This window comes from Dermacentor variabilis, unplaced genomic scaffold, assembly GCF_050947875.1.
Source record: "Dermacentor variabilis isolate Ectoservices unplaced genomic scaffold, ASM5094787v1 scaffold_13, whole genome shotgun sequence".
In the NCBI taxonomy this organism is placed as follows: domain Eukaryota; kingdom Metazoa; phylum Arthropoda; class Arachnida; order Ixodida; family Ixodidae; genus Dermacentor; species Dermacentor variabilis.
In genome coordinates, this window is record NW_027460291.1 from 23621436 (window position 1) to 23648706 (window position 27271).

Below are 27271 nucleotides of genomic sequence, written 5' to 3' on the forward strand. Positions count from 1 at the left end.
AAGTCGTCTCCCGGGAACGCTGGGGTTCTGACCGTAAATGACTGTTACACATCTACCGCACTTTATTATGTAGAATATTGGACTATGGTGGTATCATAATTTGGGTTCAGCCAGACAGTCTAACATCAGGCGACTTGACTCAGTTCATAACCTCGGCCTACGACTGGCAAGTGGCGCTTACAGAACATCACGGGTGCGAGGAAAAAGTTAGTAGCACTCTGCTGCTGTAAAGGAGGCTCATTACAATCGACGTATAAACTCTGGACAGGTGGGGTGCGATCTTGTACGCGTTCCAAAATAGAACGGAGGCGGTTCGTTCTTTACGTCACGAAATAGGCGGTATGTTCCGTTCCGTTCGTCCGATAGCAGACGACACGGAATGATTGACAGCAGATATCACGTCACAGTTGAAGTCATGGCGTTCGGCACGGTTCAAATTGACGAATCGTATTTCGCTCGGTGGAACGAACCGCCTCCCTTCTATTTTGGAACGCGTACAAGATCGCACCCCACCTGTCCAGAGTTTATACGTCGATTGTAATGAGCCTCCTTTACAACAGCAGAGTGCTACTAACTTTTTCCTACATACTCAGAATCCAATCCTCATCGCAGCACATATGCTACAACATCGTCACACAGTGCAGCTCACGCTTACATCGTACAAATAAACCAAACATGATTAGGCTGCTTATCCTGCGATACGAGGAATTTTGTCGGGATTATGACTTTCCCCGGGAAGTCCTCCAGGTTGCCAAAAAGCCAGAACGTTTGCCCCCATGGTGTGATTTCACACTGCTATGTGACTGGACACTAACACATTTAAAGAAAAGAGACACACCGCGTGAATACATTATACAAGAATTCCGCGCTCTTCATGACAAGGATAAAAATGACATTGAATTCTATACTGATGGCTTTAAAACGAAAGAACACGTGGGTGTGAGGGCCGTAACAGAAAATTGGGAAACATGTATTCGACTACCACAGCACGCCTCTGTCTACACAGACGAAGTATACGCAATATGGACGGTCGTGCAAAAGATCATCGCTGACAAACTTGAAAATACTGTCATATACACAGATTCATTAAGCGTACTCAAGGCTCTACACATGAAATCGCAATGTGAACCCCTGTTAGGGGATATTTTTTTTAACGCATTACCGCCAAACAAATACGGCAGATCAATTAGGTTTTGCTGGGTACCAAGCCATGTTGGGTATACTGGGTAACGAAGCAGCGGATAGATGCGCATCAATGGCCAGCGTACAAAAACATTAAGACAGTACCATATATAAAGACAGTACCAATGCGATTCGGAAGGCCTTGACGTCAAAATGGCATCACAATTGGGACAAATGTTTAAGCAGCAAGCTACATCTTATTAAACCTGTAATTGGCGAGTGGAAATCATACAGTCAACAGCAACGATTCTACGAGGTGATCTTGTGTCGACTTCGAATTGGACACACACATCTGACGCACAATTTCTGCCTCCGAAAAGAAAATACGCCACCTTGCGAAAAATGACCTGAAACTCTTCCAGTTATACACATCCTAATAACATGTCCACACATCGACACACAAAGACGGAGGTTTTTACACAGCCTGTATGATTTGCACACTCAATTACACGCTGCCCTATCACTAGCAGATGACGCCCTAGTGCCATTTACTAACCTGTTCGACTTTTTAGAGAAAACTGGTTATTTACGCCAACTATAATGTAATGTAGGGTTACCTACTCTAACGTTGCGTTTCATTTTGTCTTGCTACTGGCGCAGCATGGCCTCAGTTGCCTTTGTGTCATTAAAGCTATACTAATCAACCAACTAATCATCAGAAATGTATGTGAGTGGTCTAGAATTTATCACTAGACTCACTCACTCACTCTTTTAGTACAGTGTGGAGCTGTTCGAAGCTGAAGCATCCTTTTTCTAGTGTTATCCTGAGGCAGTTCTTAACTGTTCGAATCATTCTTTCCCAAAATCCTCCCCACCATGAAGCGCGCTCAGCAATGAACTTCCACGTAATGTCACTAGATGCACAAAAGTTCTGTACCTGGACATCACGTAGAAGCTCATATGTCAGCTTAAGTTCGCGACTGGCTGCCTTTAACGTTAAAGCATTGTCAGAATAAATTACACATGGCAAACTGCGCGAAATAAATCGACGAAAGACCAATAAAAAGGAATTCACAGTCGTGTCACTGGAAAGCTCTAAGTGAACAGCTCACACTACAGCCCAGGTAAATACTACGATGAATGTTTTCACAGAGCCGTTTCCCTTCACAAACACTGGACCATCGAAGTCGACGCCCGTGACTTGAAATGGATGCGACCTCGAGACTCTGTCAATCGGAAGCGGGTCTGTGGAATCTGACGCCGCTTTAAGACGAAACCTCGCACAGACCCCGCACTGGCCAAGCACCTTTTTAACGCACTGCCGGCCGCGCAGCACCCAATACTTCTCACGCAACTCGGTGAGAGTAACGCCGACAGCACTGTGAAGAAGGCGTCGATGTTCGCGGTCCACGATGAGTTGCGTACAGCGATGATCTGCGGTTAGGAGTACAGGACATTTTCCGTTATCCGAAGCAGCTACGTTGTCAAGGCGAGTCTTGATCCTGATAATACTCTTGGCTTCCATGAACGGGTGAAGGTCTGGTATGGTCGACGTCTTGTCGAGAGCTTTGTCCGTTGTTAGTACAGCAATCTCATTTCCAAAGCTTTGTGCTTGTAAAATCCTCAGCCACGTATCTTCGCTTTCTGAAATTTCCTGAGCAGAAAGTGCACCTTCTCTTCTAGTGTTAGAAGGTGCTTGGCAATTGTGAATGAACTTCTTCACCCAAGTCGTGATTCTAAGTACCGTTTTCGAGCGACTATATTTGATGAAATCCAATATTGGTTCGGGAGTCCTACTCAGGGCCATCAGAACCACTTCTTCTGCTTGTTTTCTTTCGTCGAATAACACCTCAGGTGAGTTCTCGCACCTCTCTTCTTGTTTTGGCCACGTTTGTTGGGGCGTAATAAGCCATTCGGGGACAAGCCACCATAAAGAAATTGTGCAAAGGCTCTGGGCTGACACACCTCTTGTTAGTAAACCCGCTGCGTTGGTTTGTCCAGTGCAGTGACCCCAGCGGCTTGGGCCGGTGCGGTCTTGAATTTCCATTACTCGATTGCAAACAAAGGGTTTCCACTTAGTGGATGATTACCGAATACAGCATAGGCAGATGTTCGAATCGGTCCCGGAGAAGTATTCGTCGCATGTTGGTAGTGTATCTCGTAGGAATGTCGATATCAGCGCGCCCAGGCAAGCCCCGACGAGTTCAAGACCCGGTAACGTCAGTTTCTTGACGGGAGCTACCGGAATTTTGTAGAGCAGTTGTTGGACATAGATGTTGTCCGATCTATGTTCAACCCTTAGGCATGCGACGACAGCGTATGCTTGAGGGCTCGCATCAGTGAAGACATGTAGCTGCGAGTGAGCTCCATCAATGAGGTCCTCTTCAGAGAAACACCTCTTATGTCTTCAACTTCCACAGCAAACTTGTTCAGATCATCTGCGAGAGCCTTCGGTAGTGACGCATCCCAATCTAATCCTTGCTACCACATCTCTTGAGAGAGCATTTTGGCTCTGATTGTGAATGGAGACAAAAACCCAGCGGGTCGAAAATTCTTGATGTGGCTTGGAGCACTGTTCGCTTTGTGCTCTTTCCTTTGCTGATAATCTCTAGTAATGGGTCAAGGTTGACACAAAGTGTGTCTTCTTCCGCATTACGGTATAGGCCGAGTGCCTTCGTTAGTATATGTTCCCTCGTTGATGTTTCTTCCTTTTTCCGCAGTGTTTGTCGCCGCATGTCGTCGTTAGTTGATCATTTCTGCATATTTATCCCTGCTAGTTTCATGGTCTGGGTTGTTTGTTCGTACAAGTGGGACATCTGTTCTGGTGATGAAGCGCCAAATGCCAAATTATACACGCAGAAGCTTTCCTTGAGCTGAGCAGCTGTTTCTTGGCATTTCGAATCTACGTGGTTGAAGTGATACTGAAGCGTAGCCGATAGGGAAAATGGACTCGAAGTGGTTCCGAAAGGTGCCCGCGTCATCCTGATCTTCTTGAACCGCGAAGCGGTTTGTTCTTGGTGGGAACTTCCTCAAACCACAAGAAGTGAAGCGCACCCCTGTCTTCTTCCTTAATGGATATCTGAAGGAGCGCCTTCTGTACATCCGCTGCAAGTCCAAATACGTACAAACAAAACGTGATTATCATCTTGAGAATGCCAGCGTTCAAGTTCGGTGCCTTTTCAAGTCTTTCATTTAGACTGCATGATCCTGTTCCGCGCGACGTTGCGTCGAAAACAACGCGCGCCCTTTAGTAGTAGACGTCTCCCGAATTATTTCATGATGGGGCGTGTAATACACATTTTCTCGTGATGTTTAGACGTCCTTAACCTTTTCCGCTTGGCCATCCTGCTCGTACTCTTTGACTGCTTTGTCATACGCTTCCAAGGCTTCAGCGTTTGACGAAAGCCTTCGAACCAACGAATGCAGTCGCGAAAGTGCAGCTTTGCGATTGTCTGTCATATTAGGTCCAGTTGATTTACACTGGCGATATTAATAGCGACCATCTTGAAAATGGAGAGTTTCATTAAACTTCGTCCAAAAATCTTGTTTTGATGATGGCGTATCCACCATACGAATCACTTCCTTTTCCCAGAATATTTTAACGGGAAGGAAAGCTCTTCATTCTCGTATGCGTCTACGCGTAAAACACATATTTGGCTGCTCGTTTGCCGACTAACTTTCCTTGTGAACGCCAAGGACCCTTGAATAGTCCATGCAATGTTCGTGCTGATCGATACCAGAGATCAGTTTTCGGTACCCACTTTCACCTCACTTCAATTCGGCATGAGCTTCCACATCTGGTCGGAACCAATCAAAAGACTCACTCCGGGTGCACCTGTTACGCCAGGGGAAACCACTGCGTCTGCGAGTGGCTTGTCCTACGCGACGATGACAAGGAACAACTGGTTATCTGCCGTAACTTCGATCATCTCTTTGCAGATGAAAGTCAGGAGGATTGCTTCTATCTGTACTGATACATTCTCATACTGGCTCCGAAGTGTTATGCTAACTAGCTTAGCCCACTGAGCATGCTGTGACCGAGCTCGTCCGAACGTGCTAATCACCAGATCTATATCTCGCATGGGAGATAAATTGAGCTTCTTACAGACATCTTCCCACAGAAATGTTCTCTGTCTGCCATTGCCCAAAACACCCCGGACCTAACAGCAGTGGGTCGGAGTCGTCAGCCAGGCACGGAACGTCTGTACGAGAATCTCCGTAGCGAGTCGAGGCTTTGCACCGTTCGTTGCAACGTGCATAGCAACATCCGGCGTCTTTTGTGGTGCTGAAGAAGGCGATCTTTCGTTAACGCCAGCGTTGCACATAGTGGAAGCATGACGACTCTAGCATGCGGTACACTGGATCCTGTGACGATAGTCACGCGCAAGGTGTCTCCTCGTCCTGCACTTGTATCATCGACCATCTTTCCTGAGCATGCTGCGTTTGCCTTCGAGGCTAACGTCACTGGTGCATCGTTCGGTCCTATGGTCTGTGGTTGAACAAAAGAACCATGTTTCTGTAAATACTTCTGCCTTGTTGTAAAGAACGCTTGCAGCAGGAGTCGATGGCATATTGAAGCTCGGATTGTGTTTAGGACGCGTTTTGTTCAGCCTTGGTGTTCTAGTCTGAGCGCACCTCTCTCTACATTCGACTTCTAGCTGAAGAAATTTCAGCAAGCACTCTAACTCCTGCTCCAGTGAGTGCTCACTGTTGCCTGAGCCTACAGATAGCATGGTGGACTCGATGCTCTCGCGCTTGTAATACTGTACTACCATATCTTCAGGTACAGCTTTCAGATATATTTCACTTAGCATCGAAGCGTAAGACGAAGCGCTCACCCCAAGGTTTGCGAGTCCTCGTCGGTTGAGTTGAATGTCGTCGAGCAACTTCCGCAAGGCTGTAACGTTGTTCGAAGATGTGACCGATCCGAGCATTCGTAGGTTTTCCAAGAGCTTCTGCTCGATCAACTTGCGGTTGCCGTTGCATTGCTTCAATATTCCAAGTGTGATGCTGTAGCTTGATTCCGTTACTTGGATTACGGCGACCGCTTGAGCACCAGCTCCGTCAAGTAGCGAAGTCAGGTAATGGAAGCGATCCGTGTCGGAAATTAGTCGGTTCTCGGGAACAGAATGAAGAAACACATCCCAGAACGGCTGCCATCGGGTTATCGTTCCCTCGAAACGTACAAGTTCTAACTTCGGTAACCTAGCGCCAAACTCACGCTGTGAACGTGTCGTGTTCGTCGAGGAAGCAGACGATTGGTTCCGGTCAGATGCGGTCGGTGGCTGAGTTGTCGGAGGCGAGGAGGAAACCTTGAGCATGTCGATATTGTGCTCGAGCAAGGCCAAAGCGCTGGTGGCAGCGTCTTCATATTCCATGATGGCATCATAATCAGCTGTGGCTTCCTTGTCGGCCATGAATGTTTTCAACTCGGCGTTGAGTACTGATAACTCCGACTTCGTCACCTTTAACCGGCTATGCAGGACACGAAGCGCAAAAAGGTCAAACTGTTCGGATTGAATGATCCCGTTCACCTCGGTAATGATCCTCGTGCTCTGCGCTTGGCGAGAAGTCCGCTTGTTCTTGATGCGCTCCATGACGTTCTGGCTACAGAGGTCTCTCCCAGACGAAGCCTCAAGTTGCAAAGGCGCTGGCTGGCTTCCCGGGTTTGGGCACCAAATACTATGTGGGAAAAGACACTTCTGCCAAGTTTATTCTCGCAGAAAGTTCAGCCGTCCTAACATGGCCTACTCAAGATGTCAAGCCTAACATCCGCATTCTCCCCGGTCGCGAGCCCATCCATCTCTTCTTCTTCGATTCGCCGCGCGAACACGATTTCCAACAGACGCCATGTAGGGTTCATATAGTACCGCCATGGGAAACTGGTACTTGAACGTCAGTGGTCGACAGTCAGTGAGACGGTGCCGTAGGCCTCTCGCATTCCACTGCATTATCGCTGATCTTCGAAGTTGGTTTTCAAAAGATTGCGTTATGGCTTATTGTAGAGCCACTAGAAGCAATTCCAAAGCATCTAGAACATGTAGCCTGGTTTTAGCGATCGGATTCCCGTAACCCGCATCGAAGTTAGCGCATCGTAGTTACCAGGTGTTTCAGCGTACTTCGCACATTGTCATTTTCTTGCTTGTTATTCTCAACCACATTTACGGACACATTATACAACGCATCCATGCTTATCTGGATGGTTGCGGCAACCCCTCAATGTCAGAGTGAGGGAACGTCCTTCCATGCGTGGACGTCTATTTAGTTAGGGGAATGCTCTTGTCTGGCTGCCGTCTGCTTCGCCACGGGCGTCGGGGGCGGCGTACCGATGCAACAGCCTGCCTGTGAGTGCTGTCCCGCACCAACTTTCCAAGCATATGGATTTCTTCCTTAATCTTCTGGCAGTGTTTTTGGTGTCGCTTCATGTGCACCGGCGCAGTTCGGATATCTTAGGTCAGCAAAATCGGATCTACAATTTTGATGACGCCCTCCCCACCGTCGGCAGGCTACATCGGCTTGCAAAATCACTGATGCCTCCTTTTGAAGCACTTGCGAGACTGCATCGGTTTTGCTGCGTAAGGGCGCACGTGTCTTGCGGATCCAACTTTCACGTAACGCTTCCGAGTCGAAGAACGGTGTAATAAATCAGGACTGACAGAAACGGTGAAGGTGCACGGTTATTGCAGCAGACTCAGCACACACCGTAAATAACGCCAGTTGAGGTCCATTTTCCTTTCACAAACATAAAAGGAGTGCACTGGCATGTTTCGTAGCAGCGCGGCAGGCTCTAGCGTATGCTGAATTCATTTGTTATAAACGTCAACCGAGAGGATCTTCCTTCGTGCTTTAATGCGGACCTCACTGGCTTGGCCGGGAGCAACTCCTTGAAAATACTTTGTTAAGCTTTGCTGTTCAGGGTGTCAGATGGTAATTCCCGTGGCAACAGTGAATGCTTACCATGGTCATGTCTGCGCAATGAGTCAGTGTATGTTTTTGTCCTCCTGAGCTTTCTGTTTTGAAGCCACGACCCGCGGCAAGGGTGAAATCATTGTCGGATTCCATTTCCTCAACCGCTGAGCTGTCGGACGACTACAGGGCTATAGACGAAGGGCCGATGGGATCTCCGGTCTTCTACGCACTCAGTCGTGAACGGCCAGAATCAAACCCTTGGTTAGAACTTCTATCCACCATCCTTGAGAATGAAATCATTTCCCTGGCACAGCCACTGATGTCGAAAACGTCCGGGGCACAGGAAAATGAACAAAACACAGAGGTATGACGTAACTGATAAATATACGAAATAACATTTGTCCCAGCACTGACCCCTGAGTAACCACAGAATACGCAGAAGTTGTGGCCGATTCTATTCTATTACACACAGATTTTTGGTAGCGTTCACACTGGTAGGGTTGGAACCATCGAACAATATTAGCGAACAATTCGAGGACGGACAGTTTATGCAGCAAAGTTATGAGAGCAGTTTTATCAAATGCTTTCTTTTAAATCTCATAATTCACAATCGGTTTCGAAACTACAGACAAATGATTTGAAGACATCATGAGAAAATTCGATTAGCTGCGCAGTGCAAGAATTCTCTGACCTAAAACCGGGTTGGTAATCCACAAAGAAATGCTTGCTTTGATGGTGATGAACTATACTCGTATATAATATATGCTGAAAATTTTTGCTACCGACGCTTCTTAGAGATATGGGTTTGTACCGTATGATAGAATTACGTAGGCTACTTTTGCGCATCGGTACGACGTTGCCCGTTTTCCAATCTTAGGGTAGGGGACACAGCTCGAGGGACAAATTTTATACTAGCACAATATACGTAATTAGGACAGGGGCGTATAACAATAACTATGGGTGGGATACAATCCGGGCCAGGAGCAGTGTTAGTATTCAAATTTTAGTATTCAGACCCCAAAGCTCTGTATTATGATCTCACACATAGTATAATACTAAGGGCATGAGTAAACTGGCCACTTCAGGGGCGTAGCCCCAAAAAAATAACAGACTCAAAATAACAGCTGAACCAGTTAGCCCTGTCAATATCGGTGACAGCGTCGATATCACCGTACGTAACTGAGGGGGTGCCAACATCGTCTTGACGGCTAGGTTTCACAAATATTCGGAGTTCTTTCGGGTTCCTTGCCATCTTTGAGAAGAGTGAGAAAAAAGCATTTTCTGAAGCTTCATTTGCTTAAGTATCTGTTCTATGGCTGTATATGAATGTTTTCTTTCTGTTTGACGTACCGCTTAAACGTGCGGTTTTTCTTGTCTGGGAAGGATTTAATTTCTTTTGTGAACCATTCTTTTCGCTCATTTTCTTTACCTGGGAGTGTATCATGCGGAATGTGTAAACGAATAACCGCAAAAATATCCTGTTGGAACAGTGACGTTAAATCAGAGATTTTGGTTTTGACGGTGAGAGTCTCAAATTTTTCAGAGTATTCTTCCCAGGACTGCGCTATATTATCGTAGGAGCAGACTATCATCCAAATAAACCATTCTATGTCGGATGAACGCCGCATTACTGCGGGCAAAGGGCGCGAGTGACAATACATTAGTGATCGGTAATATCAGGTAGAGGTAAAACTGCGTCTGTTAGATACGAGGAATCGTAAAACAAGAGGTCAGCAATATTATTATTGGAGGCCTCAGTACGAGTGGGGACTTGGACAAATAATAAGAGAGGCCGTGGGTGGCTATGGGATTGCCAAAAGCAACAGGTGATTGAGACCAAAACGCGGGCATTCCGTTCAGCCACCGAAAACCAGGTATGTTGAAGTCTCCTCCAAGTAATAGATAATCTGTATTAACTTTCAGCAGCATGTTTGTTAGTGAAAGGAAGCCTTGGGGGCTTCTGCCACTAGCTGAGCAGTAGAGCGTAGAACCAGGAGCGAGCATTAGCTTACACCGTACATGAGTAGCTCAAAAGCGGCATATAATGTAAACAATAAAAGGTTAACGACAACGGAGTTCAAAACAAATTAGCACCAGTGAAAAACATAATAGAGCACATCCCGTAGGGAAAAAGTGCTAGAAAGGAGCTGCACTATGAACGAAACCTGCGAACCGCACGAAGAAAAATGAGAAGAGCAGCTGCACATGCACCGCATCAGTGCAGAAAAAGGGCGGAACAAAACATTCCTGATACTCAAGCTCATTTATGGCAAGCGAAACGGACAGAACGCTGACACAGGAAGAACTATAGAGTTCAATGGATAACGGCTCCAAAATTTTACGCCCACATTGATTCCGGTATTATAATTAAAAGTGTTTGGTGAAAAAGTGGCGTAAACCAACACATGACACATGTCCAAGGTGAAATTCCTGCTAGATTAGGACTCTCAATTGTTTGTATGCTCCAGCAGCCGATCGTTGATGTATTGGGTTGTTTGACCGATGTTTACACAGCCACAAGAAAGCGAATTCTTGTGAACATTTGCATTTGCAGAGAACAAACTGTGTGATTCCTCCCGCTGTAGGCACTATGTCGGTCACTACACACCACGGCGGCTTAGTGGCTATGGCGTTGCCCTGCTAAGCACGAGGTCGCGGGATCGAATTCCGGCCGCGGCGGCCTCATTTCGATGGGGGCGAAATGCAAAAACGCCCATGTCCCGTTCATTGGTGGCACGTTAAAGATTCCCTGGTGGTCAAAATTAATCCGGAGTCCCCCGCTACGGTGTGTCTCATAATGAAATAGTGGTTTTGGCACGTAAATACCCATAATTATTTTCTATTTTGCAACACTACCCTTGTTCTGCTCAGTTCATGCAGAAGCATTTAAACCAGGTTACATACCTGTACAAAGAATTCGGAAAAACCCCTACCTTTTGATCACTTGACTTGCGGGGCAAAACTCTGCGCAATCCTATTAGAGCAGCACCGAATGAACGCGCACTTCATCGCGACGACTGCAAAAGCGCGTTTCACCAAATGTGCTTGAAGGTGAATGGCAGAAGGCGTTCCTTTTAACGAGGAGTGTACATCCAGAATGTGTGTTCTGTGTGAGGAGAAAGTCAAAACCAAGGAAGCGAATGTGACAGTTAGCAGGAACTAATTAGTGATTTACTACGATCGCCAGCGGGAGCGTGCAAACAAATCAAAGTGCAGATCTGGCAGCAATTTCGCCTTGAAGCCACGTGTGATTTCATGCTGTTTCTTGGCCATTGTCAACGAATGTAGTTCTCAACGAATGGGGTAGAATTATTTGCACTCTCCGAAACGGAGGGGCTGGGGCGACAACAAACACAGGCCGCGTGTATTTATGGATGGTTCGACTGCTGAGCGGCGATAAGTTCCACGCCTGATCGACCGTGGAACAGAGGCATGAGATGGGAGGCGACGTAAAAAAACACAAAACTCAGTTTAACAAAATACAGTCATCCCAGCGACCTGATAAAAAAGAATAAGCAACCAGAAGCAGTCGGCTAAAACGCTTCGCGAAAGGGGTGTGGGTCACCACAACACAAACTCCGGCGCAACGCGCCAAACAAAATCCACCACGTAGAAATGAACGCACTCGCAAAATAATAAACGAGCAGCAGGCAGAAATGAAAACACAGCCACAATAAACACGGCAAACACTACACTAACTGAACATACAGAAATGAACACGCGATGAATAATCAAATGAAAGATGAAACACGATTAAAAAAAAGAGTCCGGCGAAAAGTTCTGAGAGCAGGTTAGAACACGAGGCTTATCTGTGGCTTGCTCGCCGAGATCCCAATCTGAAGGAGCGTCGGGCTGCTTTTACCTCGCTGCCAAAGGTCGTGACGGACTTGCAACGCCTGCCGATCTACCGGCGAAGACTTCGGCCTAGGGGGTTTCAGCCTGCCGACCACATCTTCAGCGGTCTCTCGGCGCACGACCACGCACTCAGTCTTCCGAACCACTCTACCCTGCTCGCCGAGGCCACCTCGTACCAGGGGTGAATCTCCACATGGCTGCCATTGGCTGTTTTCGAGCAGACGCTCTTTCGTCGCTAGCGCCAAGGTCCCCTTCAGTTACGGCCCTAACAGGAGGGCGATGCTCTAGCAAAATGGCGGCGCACACGATTGTTTACGTTGTCATGGGAACAGGAATAGCAGACACGCGGCGCCTCCTACCCCTAGCGTTTTTTTTTCTTTTTGTTTTTTTTTTATGCCAACCCACTCCACTCCCTTTCCCCCTTGCGGCGCGCGCCGCTTAATTTCTTTTTTTGCCTGTACACGGCGCGTTCTGTTTTTTTTTTTGCGCGCGAGTTACGGCGCACCATGAGCCAGCTCGCAAGCAATGCCAATGCGCGCGCTACGCCGCGCATTGGCATTGCTTGCGAGCTGGCGCGTGGTGCGCCGTGGGCTATGCGATGGCAAGCACGCAGTATTGCCCATACTTATACCAGCATGTGCCGGGACATAAAGGAATTCCGTTTCCAACAGAACACATCTTTGGTCTCGCTTTATTGACTTCGTTTCCGAAAACAAAGATTTTTTTTATAACGTGGCGATACACGCTCAAAAATGAACAGAGTGAAAGGTGCATGACATATACATGAGTAAAAACACAAAAGTTCACATACAGTGAAATAACAAAAAAACGCTAGAAAACACGAAGGCCGTTTCATGTACACACACATAAAAAAACAATGTATTTATATAACGCCTTCAAGGCCAAAATGTAGACAAGCTTCTGATATGTGCACTAAGATATTGCACAAAGCTGGATGACGTGTACGACATAGTCATGACAACTAAAGAAAGGGAAAACTCACTGGTAATGGCAAAAACAATGACAAGCAAAATACCTAAAACATAGAATAAAATGAAGATTGATTGAAAGCCATACCAAAAAAAAAAAACAAGTCCTTACTTATAAACCTTCACCAATGTATATGAAATCCGTGACATGTTCATCACTACTGAACAGAATGAAAAAGACATGGCAGAACAAAAATAAAATTGTACTAAAAATTCAAATACACATTTTCACATTATTGTGCACTTGGTCACAACTTGAGTAACGGTGACAAGGTGGAACAGAAGGTAGTCGGCTTTTGCAGCAGCACATAGAAAATATTCGCAGAAAGGCCTATTCCTCAATTGAAGACCACGTAAAATGAGCCAACAACACGACTATTCTTTCGACCCGAATGCAATGCTTAGCAATAAAATTACGTCACTTAAGGCACTAAGTCGTACTTACTGGGCACTCCTTTGTATGAGAAAGATGAACTGCAAAAATCTGCATGTAGGACGCTTGCAATGCTCATGCTTTCCAGAAGAAAAAAATGCGTATCATGCCTACACATGAAGGTTGTTCGCGCGTTTTTACCATCGGCGGTTAGTGAGATAGTACATAAACACGAACACTAATTTTTCAGCTGTTAGTAAGTTTGTAGAACGCGACACACAGAGAAAGCACTGAGGGCGCTATGGAAAGCTGGGCAAGTTACTGAAGTTCCAGAATGATACTTGGCACAGAAAAACACAAGTCATAGACCAGGTGACAATGAGGAGAAACATCTATTTGTCAGCTTTATCTACCGAGAAGAGGCAAGTGTAGCACAATCAAGGCGCAACAACGTCCGGAGCCTCATGGAGCACAGAGATGGACAGGGCTGCGTTCGTGTACATGCGCCTTCTGATTTCCTTGGGTCTGGACGCTCACCTGTTGTCTCTAGGCACCCGGAACAACCTTGCAGGGCTTAGTTTTGAGGCATTTGTGCACTTCACTGAGCCCTATTATATCCTATTTACTGCCCTCTGATTCCTCCAATAGCACTGCTAGACTCGCCTCACTAGATAACGTTCTATCGTTAAACGTTGCCAGGTTCAGATTCAAATGGTGGTTCCGGACAGGCCGCCATTGGAATCTGAACCTGACAACGCGTAAAGCTAGAACGTTGTCTAGTGAGGCGAGTCTAGCAGTGCTATTGAAGGAATTAGAGGGCAGTAAATGGGATATAATAGGGCTGAGTGAAGTTAGGAGGAAGAAAGAAGCATATACAGTGCTGAAAAGCGGGCACGTCCTGTGCTTCCGGGGCTTAGCGGAGAGACGAGCACTTGGGGTCGGATTCCTGATTACTAACGATATAGCTGGTAACATACAGGAATTCTATAGCATTAATGAGAGGGTGGCAGGTCTTGTTGTGAAACTTAATAAGAGGTACAAATTGAAGGTCGTACAGCTCAAGGCCCCTACATCGAGTCATGATGACCAGGAAGTCGAAAGCTTCTATGAAGACGTGCAATCGGCGATGGGTAAAGTCAAAGCAAAATACACTATAGAGATGGGCGACTTCAATGCCAGGGTAGGAAAGAAGCAGGCTGGCGACAAGTCAGTGGGGGAATATGGCATAGGCTCTAAGAATAGCAGGGGAGAGTTATTAGCAGAGTTTGCAGAACAGAATAATATGCAGATAATGGATACCTTCTTCCGCAAGCGGGATAGCCGAAAGTGGACGTGGAGGAGCCCGAACGGCGAGACTAGATATGAAATAGAATTTATACTCTGCGCTAACCCTAGCATCATACAAGATGTGGATGTGGTCGGCAAGGTGAGCTTCAGTGACCATAGGATGGTAAGAACTCGAATTAGCCTAGACTTGAGGAGGGAACGCCAGAAACTGGTAGATAAGAAGCCGATCAATGAATTAGCGGTAAGAGCGAAAATAGAGGAATTCCCGATCAAGCTACAGAACAGGTATTCGGCCTTAACTCAGGAAGAGGACCTTAGTGTTGAAGATATGAACGACAATCTTGTGGGCATCATTAAGGAATGTGCAATAGAAGTCGGTGGTAACTCCGTTAGGCAGGATGCCAGTAAGCTATCGCAGGAGACGAAAGATCTAATCAAGAAACGCCAATGTATGAAAGCCTCTAACCCTGCAGTAGAATAGAACTGGCAGAACTTTCCAAGATAACCAACAAGCGTAAGACAGCTGACATAAGGAAGTATAATATGGATAGAATTGAACATGTTTTCAGGAACGGAGGAAGCCTAAAAGCAGCGAAGAAGAAACTAGGAATTGGCAAGAATCAGATGTATGCGTTAGGAGACAAAGCCGGCATTATCATTACTAATACGCATGAGGTCGTTCAAGTGGCTGAGGAGTTCTATAGATATCTATACAGTACCAGTGGCACCTACGACGATAATGGAAGAGCGACTAGTCTAGAGGAACTTCAAATCCCACAAGTAACGCCGGTAGAAGTAAAGAAAGCCTTGGGAGCTATGCAAAGAGGGAAGGCAGCTGGGGAGGATGAGATAACAACAGATTTGTTGAAGGATGGTGGGCAGATTGTTCTAGAAAAACTGGCCACCCTGTATACGCAATGCCTCATGACCTCGTGCGTACCGGAATCTTGGAAGAACGCCAACATAATCCTAATCCATAAGAAAGGGGACGCCAAAGACTTGAAAATTATAGACCGATCAGCTTACTGTCCGTTGCCAACAAAATATTTACTAAGGTAATCGCAAATAGAATCAGGAACCCCTTAAACTTCTGCCAATCAAAGGACCAGGCAGGGTACCGTAAAGGCTACTCAACTATAGACCATATTCACACTATCAATCAAATGATAGAGAAAAGTGCGGAATATAACCAACCCTTATATATAGCTTTCATTGATTACGAGAAAGCGTTTGATTCAGTCGAAACCTCAGCAGTCATGAAGGCATTACGGAATCAGGGTGTAGACGAGCCGCATGTAAAAATACCGAAAAATATCTATAGCGGCTCCACAGCCACCGTAGTCCTCCATAAAGGAAGCAACAAAATCCCAATAAAGAAAGGCATCTGGCAGGGAGATACGATCTCTCCAATGCTATTCACAGCGTGTTTAGAGGAGTTATTCAGAGACCTGGATTGGGAAGAATTGGGGATAAGTGTTAATGGAGAATACCTTAGTAATTGGCGATTCGCTGATAATATTGCCTTGCTTAGTAACTCTGGGGACCAATTGCAATGCATGCTCACTGACCTGGAGAGGCAAAGCAGAAGAGTGGGTCTAAAAATTAATCTGCAGAAAGCTAAAGTAATGCTTAACAGTCTCGGGAGAGAACCGCAATTTACAATAGGCAGCGAGGCACTGGAACTGGTAAGGGAATACATCTACTTAGAACAGGTAGTGACTGCGGATCCGGATCATGAGACTGAAATAATCAGAAGAATAGGAATGGGCTGGGGTGCGTTTGGCAGGCATTCTAGAACATGAGCAGCAGGTTGCCATTATCCCTCAAGAGAAAAGTGCATAACAGCTGTGTCTTACCAGTGCTCACGTACGGGGCAGAAACCTGGAGGCTTTCGAAAAGGGTTCTACTTAAATTGAGGACGACGCAACGAGCTATGGAAAGAATAATGATAGGTGTAACGTTAAGGCATAAGAAAAGAGCAGATTGGGTGAGGGAACAAACGCGAGTTAATGACATCTTAGTTGAAATCAAGAAAAAGAAATGGGGGGCATGGGCAGGACACGTAATGAGGAGGGAGGATAACCGATGGTCATTAAGGATTACGGACTGGATTTCAAGGGAAGGGAAGCGTAGCAGGGGGCGGCAGAAAGTTAGGTGGGCGGATGAGATTAAGAAGTTTGCAGGGACAATATGGCCACAATAAGTGCCTGACCGGTGTAGTTGAGAAATATGGGAGAGGCCTTTGCCCTGCAGTGGGCGTAACCAGGCTGATGATGATGATGATGATGATGCACAATGCACGAGCAGTACGAGTCCTGATACGAGTGAAACACTGCGGAGCACAAGCGCACAGCTACCGAGGGCCACGAAACTGACAAAACTCCCCACGCCGGTCAACGCAAAGCAGCGCGCGCTTCCCGATAACAGCGGATAACGAAGCATGAAACGTCGTGCAGTGGGCTAAGCTGGCGGCGGGCCGCCTGGCGCGCGCGGAGACAGTTCAATGTGAGGGAGTTACGAGGGAGTGATGAGGGAGGGCGAGGTGAGGGGAGTTGGGGGAAGGGCTCGGCCACTGGATCGGCAAGCGGGCGCGCGACGATCAACGACGCCATGCAAGGGAAACAGATTTTCTGCTCCGCCCACCTCAAAGATGGCACCAATTATCTCTGCCACCGAAGCCGAGGAGTTTCCCAGGCCGGATCTCGTCCCCCGTCACACTCTGGTGACCCACGTGACCAACCGGTCAAGCGAGCTCAGGAACAATAAGCAGCTTGCCTCCCTACCACCGTGCTGCGACTGTGGCGGCAATGGCGGCCATGTCGAGATGGACGCGCACAGGCACTCTGTGGCAGCCATGCCTTCGTATATTTAGAAATCAGTGGAATCAATGCGCATTTTAGGTTTCCCAGGCGCTTGCCATTGAGCCTTTCTTTGTCAACTTTTCGTCCGTTTCCGTTTCTACGAAATTGCTTTGGTATCTGTAATCCTGATTGGTTTATCCTTTCGAACCTTTTAATATGTCAGCATTAGAACACTCAAGCGAAGGGAACCTCGGCGGCGTCCGTCTGTTGCCTCGTGACGTAGATAGAGGAGGAAAGTGTCTGACATAAGAAATGGGAGTGAAGAACAAAGGAGGGAGAAGTGAAAGCGGCTGAGTGAAGACAGGGCGCTGTTACGTCGCATCCTCATCATCATCATCATCATCATCAGCCTGGTTGCGCCCACTGCAGGGCAAAGGCCTCTCCCATGCTTCTCCAACAACCCCGGTCATGTACTAATTGTGGCCATGCCGTCCCTGCAAACTTCTTAATCTCATCCGCCCACCTAACTTTCTGCCGCCCCCTGCTACGCATCCCTTCCCTTGGAATCCAGTCCGTAACCCTTAGTGACCATCGGTTATCTTCCCTCCTCATTACATGTCCGGCCCATGCCCATTTCTTTTTCTTGATTTCAACTAAGATGTCGTTTACCCGCGTTTGTTGCCTCACCCAATCTGCTCTTTTCTTATCCCTTAACGTCACACCCATCATTCTTCTTTCCATAGCTCGTTGTGTCGTCCTCAATTTGAGTAGAACCCTTTTCGTAAGCCTCCAGGTTTCTGCCCCGTAGGTTAGTACTGGTAAGACACACATATTATATACTTTTCTCTTGAGGGATAATGGCAACCTGCTGTTCATGATTTGGGAATGCCTGCCAAACGCACCCCAGCCCATTCTTATTCTTCTGATTATTTCCGTCTCATGATCCGGATCCGCCGTCACTACCTGCCGTAAGTAGATGTATTCCCTTGCGACTTCGAGTGCCTCGCTGCCTATTGTAAATTGCTGTTCTCTCCCGAGACTGTTAAGCATTACTTTAGTTTTCTGCAGATTAATTTTTAGACCCACTCTTCTGCTTTGCCTCTCCAGGTCAGTGAGCATGCATTGCAATTGGTCCCCAGAGTTACTAAGCAAGGCAATATCATCAGCGAATCGCAAGTTACTAAGGTATTCTCCATTACCTTTAATCCCCAATTCTTCCCAATCCAGGTCTCTGAATACCTCCTGTAAACACGCTGTGAATAGCATTGGAGATATCGTATCTCCCTGCCTGACGCCTTTCTTTATTGGGATTTTGTTGCTTGCTTTATGGAGGACTACGGTGGCTGTGGAGCCGCTATAGATATCTTCCAGTATTTTTACATATGGCTCATCTACACCCTGATTCCGTAATGCCTCCATGACTGCTGAGGTTTCGACTGAATCAAACGCTTTCTCGTAATCAATGAAATCTATATATAAGGGTTGGTTATATTCTGCACATTTCTCTATCACTTGATTGATAGTGTGAATATGGTCTATTGTTGAGTAGCCTTTACGGAATCCTGCCTGGTCCTTTGGTTGACAGAAGTCTAAGGTGTTCCTGATTCTATTTGCAATTACCTTAGTAAATACTTTGTAGGCAACGGACAGTAAGCTGATCGGTCTATAATTTTTCAAGCTTCTGGCGTCCCCTTTCTTATGGATTAGGATTATGTTAGCGTTCTTCCAAGATTCCGGTACGCTCGAGGTCATGAGGCATTGCGTATACAGGGTTGCCAGTTTCTCTAGAACAATCTGCCCACCATCCTTCAACAAATCTGCTGTTATCTGATCCTCCCCAGCTGCCTTCCCCCTTTGCATATCTCCTAAGGCTTTCTTTACGTTTTCCGGCGTTACCTTCGGGATTTCGAATTCCTCTAGACTATTTTCTCTTCCATTATCGTCGTGGGTGCCACTGGTACTGTATAAATCTCTATAGAACTCCTCAGCCACTTGGACTATCTCATCCATATTAGTAATGATATTGCCGGCTTTGTCTCTTAACGCATACATCTGATTCTCGCCAATTCCTAGTTTCTCCTTCACTGTTTTTAGGCTTCCTCCGTTCCTAACCCTAACAGCCAATAAAAATACAAGTGGCGCGTGTCGTGCGCTTTGGCGCTCACTGCTTGCAGACCGCCATAAGAGAGGAGAGAATAGCGCTTGGCCTTACAAAGGTGGAAGAAAAAGACAAGCGAAAACTTTATTTTCTCTGCTTTTCCACCGCTTTCTTGGCAGAAAATATCTGAAACCTTACCACAAGCGGTGCTTGATTACTGAGCGCTCCATCCCTTTTTATTTCTGCACACGCGTGTTTCCTATTGTTTTTGTAGTAATTTCTACTATGTATATATTGCTTAACTTTTTTTGCTATTTTGAAAGCAAATATTTTTCTAATGTATTGTTATAAATTCTTCATAAACGAGCTTCGTAATATCTCTTTATGACTCTGTGAACTTATCAAAAGGAAATACCTTTTTTATGAGCACAGTTCTTTTCTTTTGTTGCCCTATCTTGTTATTCTGCATTTATATAACAATCTGCATTGTGTAATCGCTTATTGGATGCATCCTGCTGCTATTTATACCGTTACTTTGTATGCATGGTGAAACAGGAAGTCCCGGACAGTTCCGCTTTGGGAACTAATGTACTGCCGATGTATGCTTGTTTTCTCTTGCGCTAGAAATAAACTTCAACAAATGTTCATCTTGTCACTTATTGTGTCATACTGGCTCATAAAAAGGATTACGTGAACCTTGGAAACAGCGTTTGGCATTGCTGTTTGTTGGACTTGTGAATTCTTTTCTCAGTGAACGAAGTCTTTAACTCTGCGTTACGGCTACAATTGTGATCAATTTTGGATGATTTTATGTTTTAACATTTTAATTCATGACGCAGTAGTCGCAACATATACTGCGATACATAAAATTATTGCCCGATTACTGATGTTTTGAATAACGTACAGCAGTAATAACTGATCAGACAATTTTTCAATATTGCTATATAAAACTTGAAAGAAGCACTTCAAGGAGCGGGAATGCAAGTAACACTTAGCTAGTTTTAGTATAACTGCTGATAATAAAAAAAATCACCGCCAAGGAAAACTGATACGTCCGGCCCCGGTGTTTACCACTGGGTTAGTCCCGACGTTTCATTAAAGGACAGCTTGGTAGGCGGCCGGACCATCGGTACGCAGTTGCTGCTTGCGCTCGGCTGCACGAGCCTGTTCTTCCGCCCGGGCTACAGCATCGGCACATCGCAGACGAGTTTGTTCCCGGCTCTACTCGCGGCGTTGCTGATCGAAAGCTGCCTGCTCCTGGGAAATACGGGTGGCGTACTCATTTAGAAGCCGGAGAATTGCTGCGCGCGCGCTCGGCTGCGACGGAGAGCAACAACGTCACTGCTAGCAGAGCCGAGCGCGCGCCTCTCTTTCTCTTTTTTTTCGCGCATGCGCCTAGGGTTCCACTGGAGGAGTTTTCGGCGTACAGGCGACGGATGGCCGAATAGGCTAGCCATGCACAGCTTCGCTGTAGAAACATCCGAGGACAGCTAAGCTCTTCTTATGACTTGTGAATGAGAACGGAATAATTTCCTTCTGAATGCCGCTAAGTGGTCCTTCGAGCTAGGAACTGCTGGCGACCAAGCAATCACGCAGAGACACTTGGCCAACGCCTGTTATAGATAGCACAAGGCCGGTGTGCTTCGATCTGTGATATCACCCTACCTTACCCGATTGCCATAGAATGTAAATGGGGAGGCTCCCGAGTAAGCCTCGGTGATATTGAGGTCACGCTTTCTTCACGCGGGGCCTCGCAATCGAAATTTCAGTCTAAGTAGCATGACGTCACAAAGCAGAGTGCACAGGCTCGCTATCTACGCGGCGCTGGTTTCACCCAGTCAGTAAAACACTCGACTTCGGAACGTGGGGTAGTAGGTTCGGAACTCACTACCGACAACATTTTTCCTTTCGAAGTTATTCTGTTGTTGTTGCTCATACGTGCATTGCTTAATAGCGATTACCGAGGTGAAGTCAGAACGCAGGCGAGAGCTTGCGCGGACAAGGAACACGTGGGTAACACAGGCTTCCGAGGGCAATTGGTGATGCGCTTCCCCCCCCCCCTTACGCAACACCTGGCGCGGCAGAAAGAGTCCATTTTCGCCCGCTCTGCTACGTGGAGGCGCGCACGTCACGTGGCCTCACAGCCCATGGGAATTTATGTCCCGTTTCACTGCTACAGACACCGGCTTTCTCGCGCAACAAACTCTTTGATGCTTTTGCATTAAAAAAGCTAGAATATTCACCTGTTGGTAGTTCCCTATTACTGGTACGTCAGATTGCGCTAGAAAATTACTATGCGGATTTGTCAGCGCCAATACTAGTCATAGTGATGCCTATGCTATGCCGGAAAACACAAGCTCAGCAAATGTGAAAATCGCACAGGGACCATTAGTTTTTACACAACGCAGCAAGGACCTGCTGCATTTTTTACTGTATTCGTTACGCCCACGAACCAATCATAGATCACGGATCATCCAGAGGCCTCCCTCATAGTTGATTATTGCTTTCAATCAGCTTTTGTGCGCAAGAAAGATGGCCTAGTGTATGTTGAACTGGCGCCGGAACCTGCACATGCTTTGTTGAATTCATGTACAGGGCTGTACAGCAATGTACAGTGCTGCACAATGTTTTACAGTATTGAATAAGGGCACATGCACGTGAGGTGTTGGAAATGTTACGTATTAGATAGCTAGTGAAGTGTCGATCAAAGGTCTGTCTGACATCGACTGCGTGCTCTTGTTTGAGTGAAAACCCCACACGACGGCAAGGATCGCTCGTAATAATTTGTAGATATGCTGTCGAAGCGCTGATAAATAAAAGAAAACCACGGTAGGGAAAACAAAGTTGCACTTGATATAAGGCGAACACAATTCTCAAAGTAGCACGCTTTCGTCAGCATCTACCATTGTATGAGACATCGTTAAAACAGTCTAGGCTTCGGATTACAAAATTAGACGATCGAGAGAAGCTTCTGTGTTCATAGGTGCTGTCATTTAAATATTAGGTTGTGAGTCGAGCAAAGTGCAAATTTAGCGTCGTTTTATTGAGGAAGTGCTAGGAGCATTGGAGGCTAGTTTCGACGACAAACCCAGTCGAAGTTTTATTATTCCAGACTACCCAATCGGCCACGGATTGTCAAATATGACAAACAGTAAAAGTTCAGTCGTCATTTAGGACGCTGCATGATGTTGTGAGTAAAACAATTCTAAAGCAAATGCTTAGGAATGCGTAGAAACACTGTCGATAAAATTGATCGATTTTTATAATCGCGTTAACGAAAGAGTTATGAGCACTTTCAAACACCAAATAATAATTAGGAGCAATAATGTATTCTGTGAAAATGTAGTACTTTTGCCGAAGGTGAACGCGAATAAAGAATCTGAAAAGCAATAGCAAATTATGAGCAAAACGAGAACAACGTGAAAGCTCGTTTTGCTCATCGTCTTGAGTTTCCATCTCCCGCCTTCCACGTGTTTTCCCAGAATAGCAAAGTATGTTCTTTTACCGGGTATAACAAGAAAAGCGTTGATAGGCATCATTTCTCATGTTTAAAATAATAAGCTGTCTTGTCAAGGAGCGCTGGCAGAAGGCTGCAACTGCGCCCTGTGTCCAAGCCTAATTTTGAACTTAAAGACCGCACATGATCACAATAAAGAAAGGCCAGCGATTAGCTTACGAACATGGCATGAATAACTGTGCTTGAGGAAAGAACAGTTGTTTCTTTCAATATTTTTTAAAGTGGAGGCCCACTTCCTTTAAACATTATTTCCCCGCCCTTCTGCTGTGCAGCAGCCATAAAGCAGGGTGAAAGCCATGGATATCCTGGACGTTCTCGGAGGGTTCGGCACTTACCATGGCGTCATGGTATTCCTGGTTGTTCTGCGTGCCTTCCCAACGGCTTGGACAAACATGATGACGCCAATCATAGCGCCCGACATAGACCACTGGTGCGCACGCCCCGAGGACGCACTGATGGCCAACATGAGCAGCGATGAGTGGAAGTCGTGGGCAGTACCCCGGGTTGACCGAGGCTTCTCGCGGTGCCACATGTACCGGGTATACCAGGCTGCCAATGGTTCCTGGGCGGTGGACAGGAACCAGACACTCCGATGCGACCGATGGGAGTACGATACCTCTGTTTACGAGAGCACCATTGTAAATGAGGTAGGGTGAAAGAGTCCGTATTTTAAGATAAATTTATCCAATAAGTCCAACTCTGCGTAACTTGTGTTTCGCCTACTTTCCGACACCTTATACAAAATAGTGGACATCAAAGCAGGCATTCAAATTCTGCGAGTTCTTTAGAACACGTGCGAGCCAGGTATCTTGAAAGTATGCATTGCCTTGATTTTGTGAGTTGACATTTTTTTTTTATCTCGTAGACTTCCTCCTTGTGGTATGTCTCCTCCGCTGCTGCTTCGGCGTGCGCGTATCACTGAGCAATTCAAGTCAACTTTTGCTTTCGCAATTACATTCTTTGCTGTTTATCGACGCACTTTGTTACAATCAGTACCTGCATGCATCACTAAGTATTAACAAGTCATGCGGTATGGATTGGATAAGTATGAATTGGAATTGCAGATCAGTTCTGCGGAAGCCTTTGTCTTTTTTCCCCTTTATCTGGAATTAGTATCAAACCTACAGTTTCATATGAAATTTGTGCTGTTGCCCAATTAAATTTTTCATGAACCTCCTTTATAAAACATTTGTTCCTTCACAATAAGAACATTTTTTCATAACATTTCACATTTGTATGTTTCGCTATGTAAGAAGATGTTACAGCGGCAGAATTACTCGCCGGTGTTGCTCAGTGGCTAAAGTGCTGGGCTGCTGAGCACGAGGTCGCGGGATCAAATCACGGCCACGGCGGCTGCATTTCGATGGGGGCGAAATACGAACACACCCGTGTACTTCGATTCAGGAGCACGTTAAAGAGCCCCAGGTGGTCCAAATTTCCGGAGTCCCCTACTACGGCGTGCCTCATGAGCAGAAAGTGGTTATCGCACGTAAAACCCCGTAATTTAATTAATTTGTGGCGGAATTGGCATCACGTCGTCTGCACCATTCGACAAGGTGATAGGTGAACCGAGCGGAGGCAGCAGCGTCGTACCGGCTGGTGACGATGGCACGTTCTATTTTTGCGGCTCGCGCCCCGCACCGCGCGAGGTGATCAGAGAGGTTCATGCATCATTCTTTGACTGGTTACGTCCCAAAGCGACAGGTGAGCTAGAAGATATGCCGCATTGAAGGGCTCCTGATAAAGTTTAACAACATGGCGTAATCAATGAGCATCAAGAACGCAAACACGACAGCACGCGCATAGGCACATGCTGTCGTGTTTTTGTACTTGATCGTAATTTAACGCTTCTGTCAGCATTTGGCGATGTCTTGAAGCAACTGTTGCATAGTTGGGCGCTTTAACACGTACGAAAACTCGTCAGGCACACACTTGGTTTCCGGCGCTGCTTCGCGAGCAAGAGCGACGGCAGCGGTGTATCGCGGCTGTTCGACGGAGAAGATAAGCAATCGCGATTTTGTCTACTGCAGTTTTGGAGCAATATCTGTGTTTTTACTTTTTGCTTGATGTCGCTGCGCCTTAACTAAGCGCTTCTACGTTTAAACTTATATTGTTACGGAAGGATGAAAGAAGAGAGAAAGGAAGAAGATCGGCGAGACGCTGGCCTCCTGCGTGTTGTTAGTAGTCAGCCACTTTTAACTGCATTGGATCTGCTTATATATGCATTCTAAATACATTCTTATACTCCCAACATCCCCGTAACATATTGGTGCGGGGTACCATGGCTGGAAACGGAGCGTCGCAGTGTACGTCGCATCACCGTCCTCACCATGAATGACATTGAGCGCTCGGAATCAACGTCATTGCCACTTCCAACGTTACCATCGCCCGCTACGTCGCTGTCCGCTTCGGTTGTGGTCGTCCAACCCAAGGATCCCGGAACTTTCTGCAGGACTGAAGGCGCCAACTTTGAAGAGTGGGCGGCTGTGTACGAACGCGTGAGTGGAATCAATAGATGGGACCCTACGCTTACGCTAGCTGACCTGATTGTTCTACCTAAGAGGCACGGCAAAGGTGTGGTTCGAAAACCATGAAGAGGAGCTGACCAGCTTGGACCAATGCAAAGAGAATGTGATAGAGTTTGGCAGAGCAGCCGGCCGTAAAATTGCTGCAAAGCAGGAACTGGCCTCTCGTGCCCAATCTCTCACAGAGTCCTATGTTTCGTATATCCAGGACGTGCTGGCGCTTTGTCGTAAAGCCGATCACGACATGACAGAAGCTGAGAAGGTAGAGCATGTGCTCAAGGGAATTGCTGACGACGCCTTTAATCTGCTCATATGCAAAAGCACTCTACAGTTGATGCTATCATCAAAGAGTGACGACAATTCGAGAAGTACAAAAGCCAACGCGTCTTCTAACCATTCTCCAGACTTCCCAATACTGCCGCAACGTCGACGTGCGAACATCAGCCCGCACGGCAGCATGCGTCGCCATCAGAGGACGTGATGCGAATCGTTCGACGTGAACTAGACGCGATGGCGCCCGCAGCGTTCGGTTCGCGTAGCCCTGGTGCTACCTCAGTTCCCCTCGTGCAAGCCATCGTTCAACAGGAACTTGAAAACGTTGGCCTGCATTCTGTCCGTGCTGTCACCAACCCCAGAGCCAACGAACGGCCTTCTAGTATTTTCGCGCCACCCCTACGCTTCTCGCCGCGTTATCGCAACCCGACTGAGCGGAGAACTGCGGACGACCAGCCAATATGTTTCACCTGTCGCCAAATTGGTCATGTCGCCAGATACTGTCGCAACTCGTGGCCCTCAACACCTCGCACGCCGACCAACCTGAGCCGTATTACTGGAAATGCCCGAAATGTTTCGCCCACTGCCGAGTCTAACAGCGCCGACAACTCTGCTAGGAACACGTGATGCAGTGGCTCACCATCGCCGCACGGACACCAGTCTCGTTACCTGCAAACATGTCACCCATCTTCGCGTTCGCCGCAGCCACGTCGCCTTTCGCCCCCTGTGGCTTTTGACCACACCCTTTCGGAAAACTAGGAAAAGCAGCCCTTGGAGGGTGTGCTGCGTTGTCGAATACCGCAGCAGCAAATTCTCTGTCTGTGCCTACAAAGATAAGTGTAATTAACGTTAAAATAGACGGCGCACCTGCCCAAGCACTCGCCGACACTGCAGCCCACTTATGTATGATGAGTGCTAGCCTACGTAGACGTTTAGAAAAGGTCCTCACCCCAGCAGCTGCCCGAGTGCTTCGTGTGGCCGACGGCGGCGTGCTGGTTATTCTTGGAATGTGTATTGCGCGTTTAAGTATAGCCGGCCGCCCTACTTCTGTTCTTTTTGCTGTGATCGACAACCGCCCTTACGACGTTATCCTTAGATTGGACTTTTTATCCATGCATTCTGCTCTCATCGAGTGTGCGACCGGCGTTCTTCAGTTAGAACTGCCTCAACTCGCCGATGCTCCGAGCACCGCCCCACCGCACTTCTGCGCGCCTCAAGATGTGCGTTTCTCACCTGAGGCAGTCACTTCCGTCGCTTTGACCGCACAGCCCCAGATTCCCGATGGTGAATATGTTCTTCGCCCCATCATCGACGTGCTTTTGAACCAGAACGTTGCTCTTCCGCATACGCTGGTGACGATTACTAATAACAACGTCGTTATTTCGCTTCTGCATTTCAGCCTGCGCCCTCAAGTGCCTCCAGCTGGCATGTTCTTGGCCAGCGTTTCTAATACTTCCGAATTTGACATTCAAAGTCTCAATGCCAAGAGCGGTTTCTTAGCACCAATTGCGGCCCGCAGCTC

The 27271-nt window shown here is 46.9% G+C and overlaps 1 protein-coding gene across 5 annotated transcripts in view; it reads left to right on the top strand.

The window, feature by feature from the left end:
• Positions 1-27271, top strand: part of LOC142566825 (organic cation transporter protein-like) — a 465662-nt gene that overhangs the window by 164098 nt on the left and 274293 nt on the right. For 4 of the 5 annotated variants that reach the window (XM_075677710.1, XM_075677714.1, XM_075677713.1 and 1 more), the window contains one exon: positions 23224-23598. The exons of the other annotated variant lie outside the window; for it this stretch is intronic. In XM_075677710.1, the coding sequence (XP_075533825.1) occupies positions 23248-23598 (351 nt within the window). In that variant the 5' untranslated portion in view covers positions 23224-23247. The remainder of the gene's footprint in view (positions 1-23223; positions 23599-27271) is intronic. 5 annotated transcript variants of the gene reach the window in all.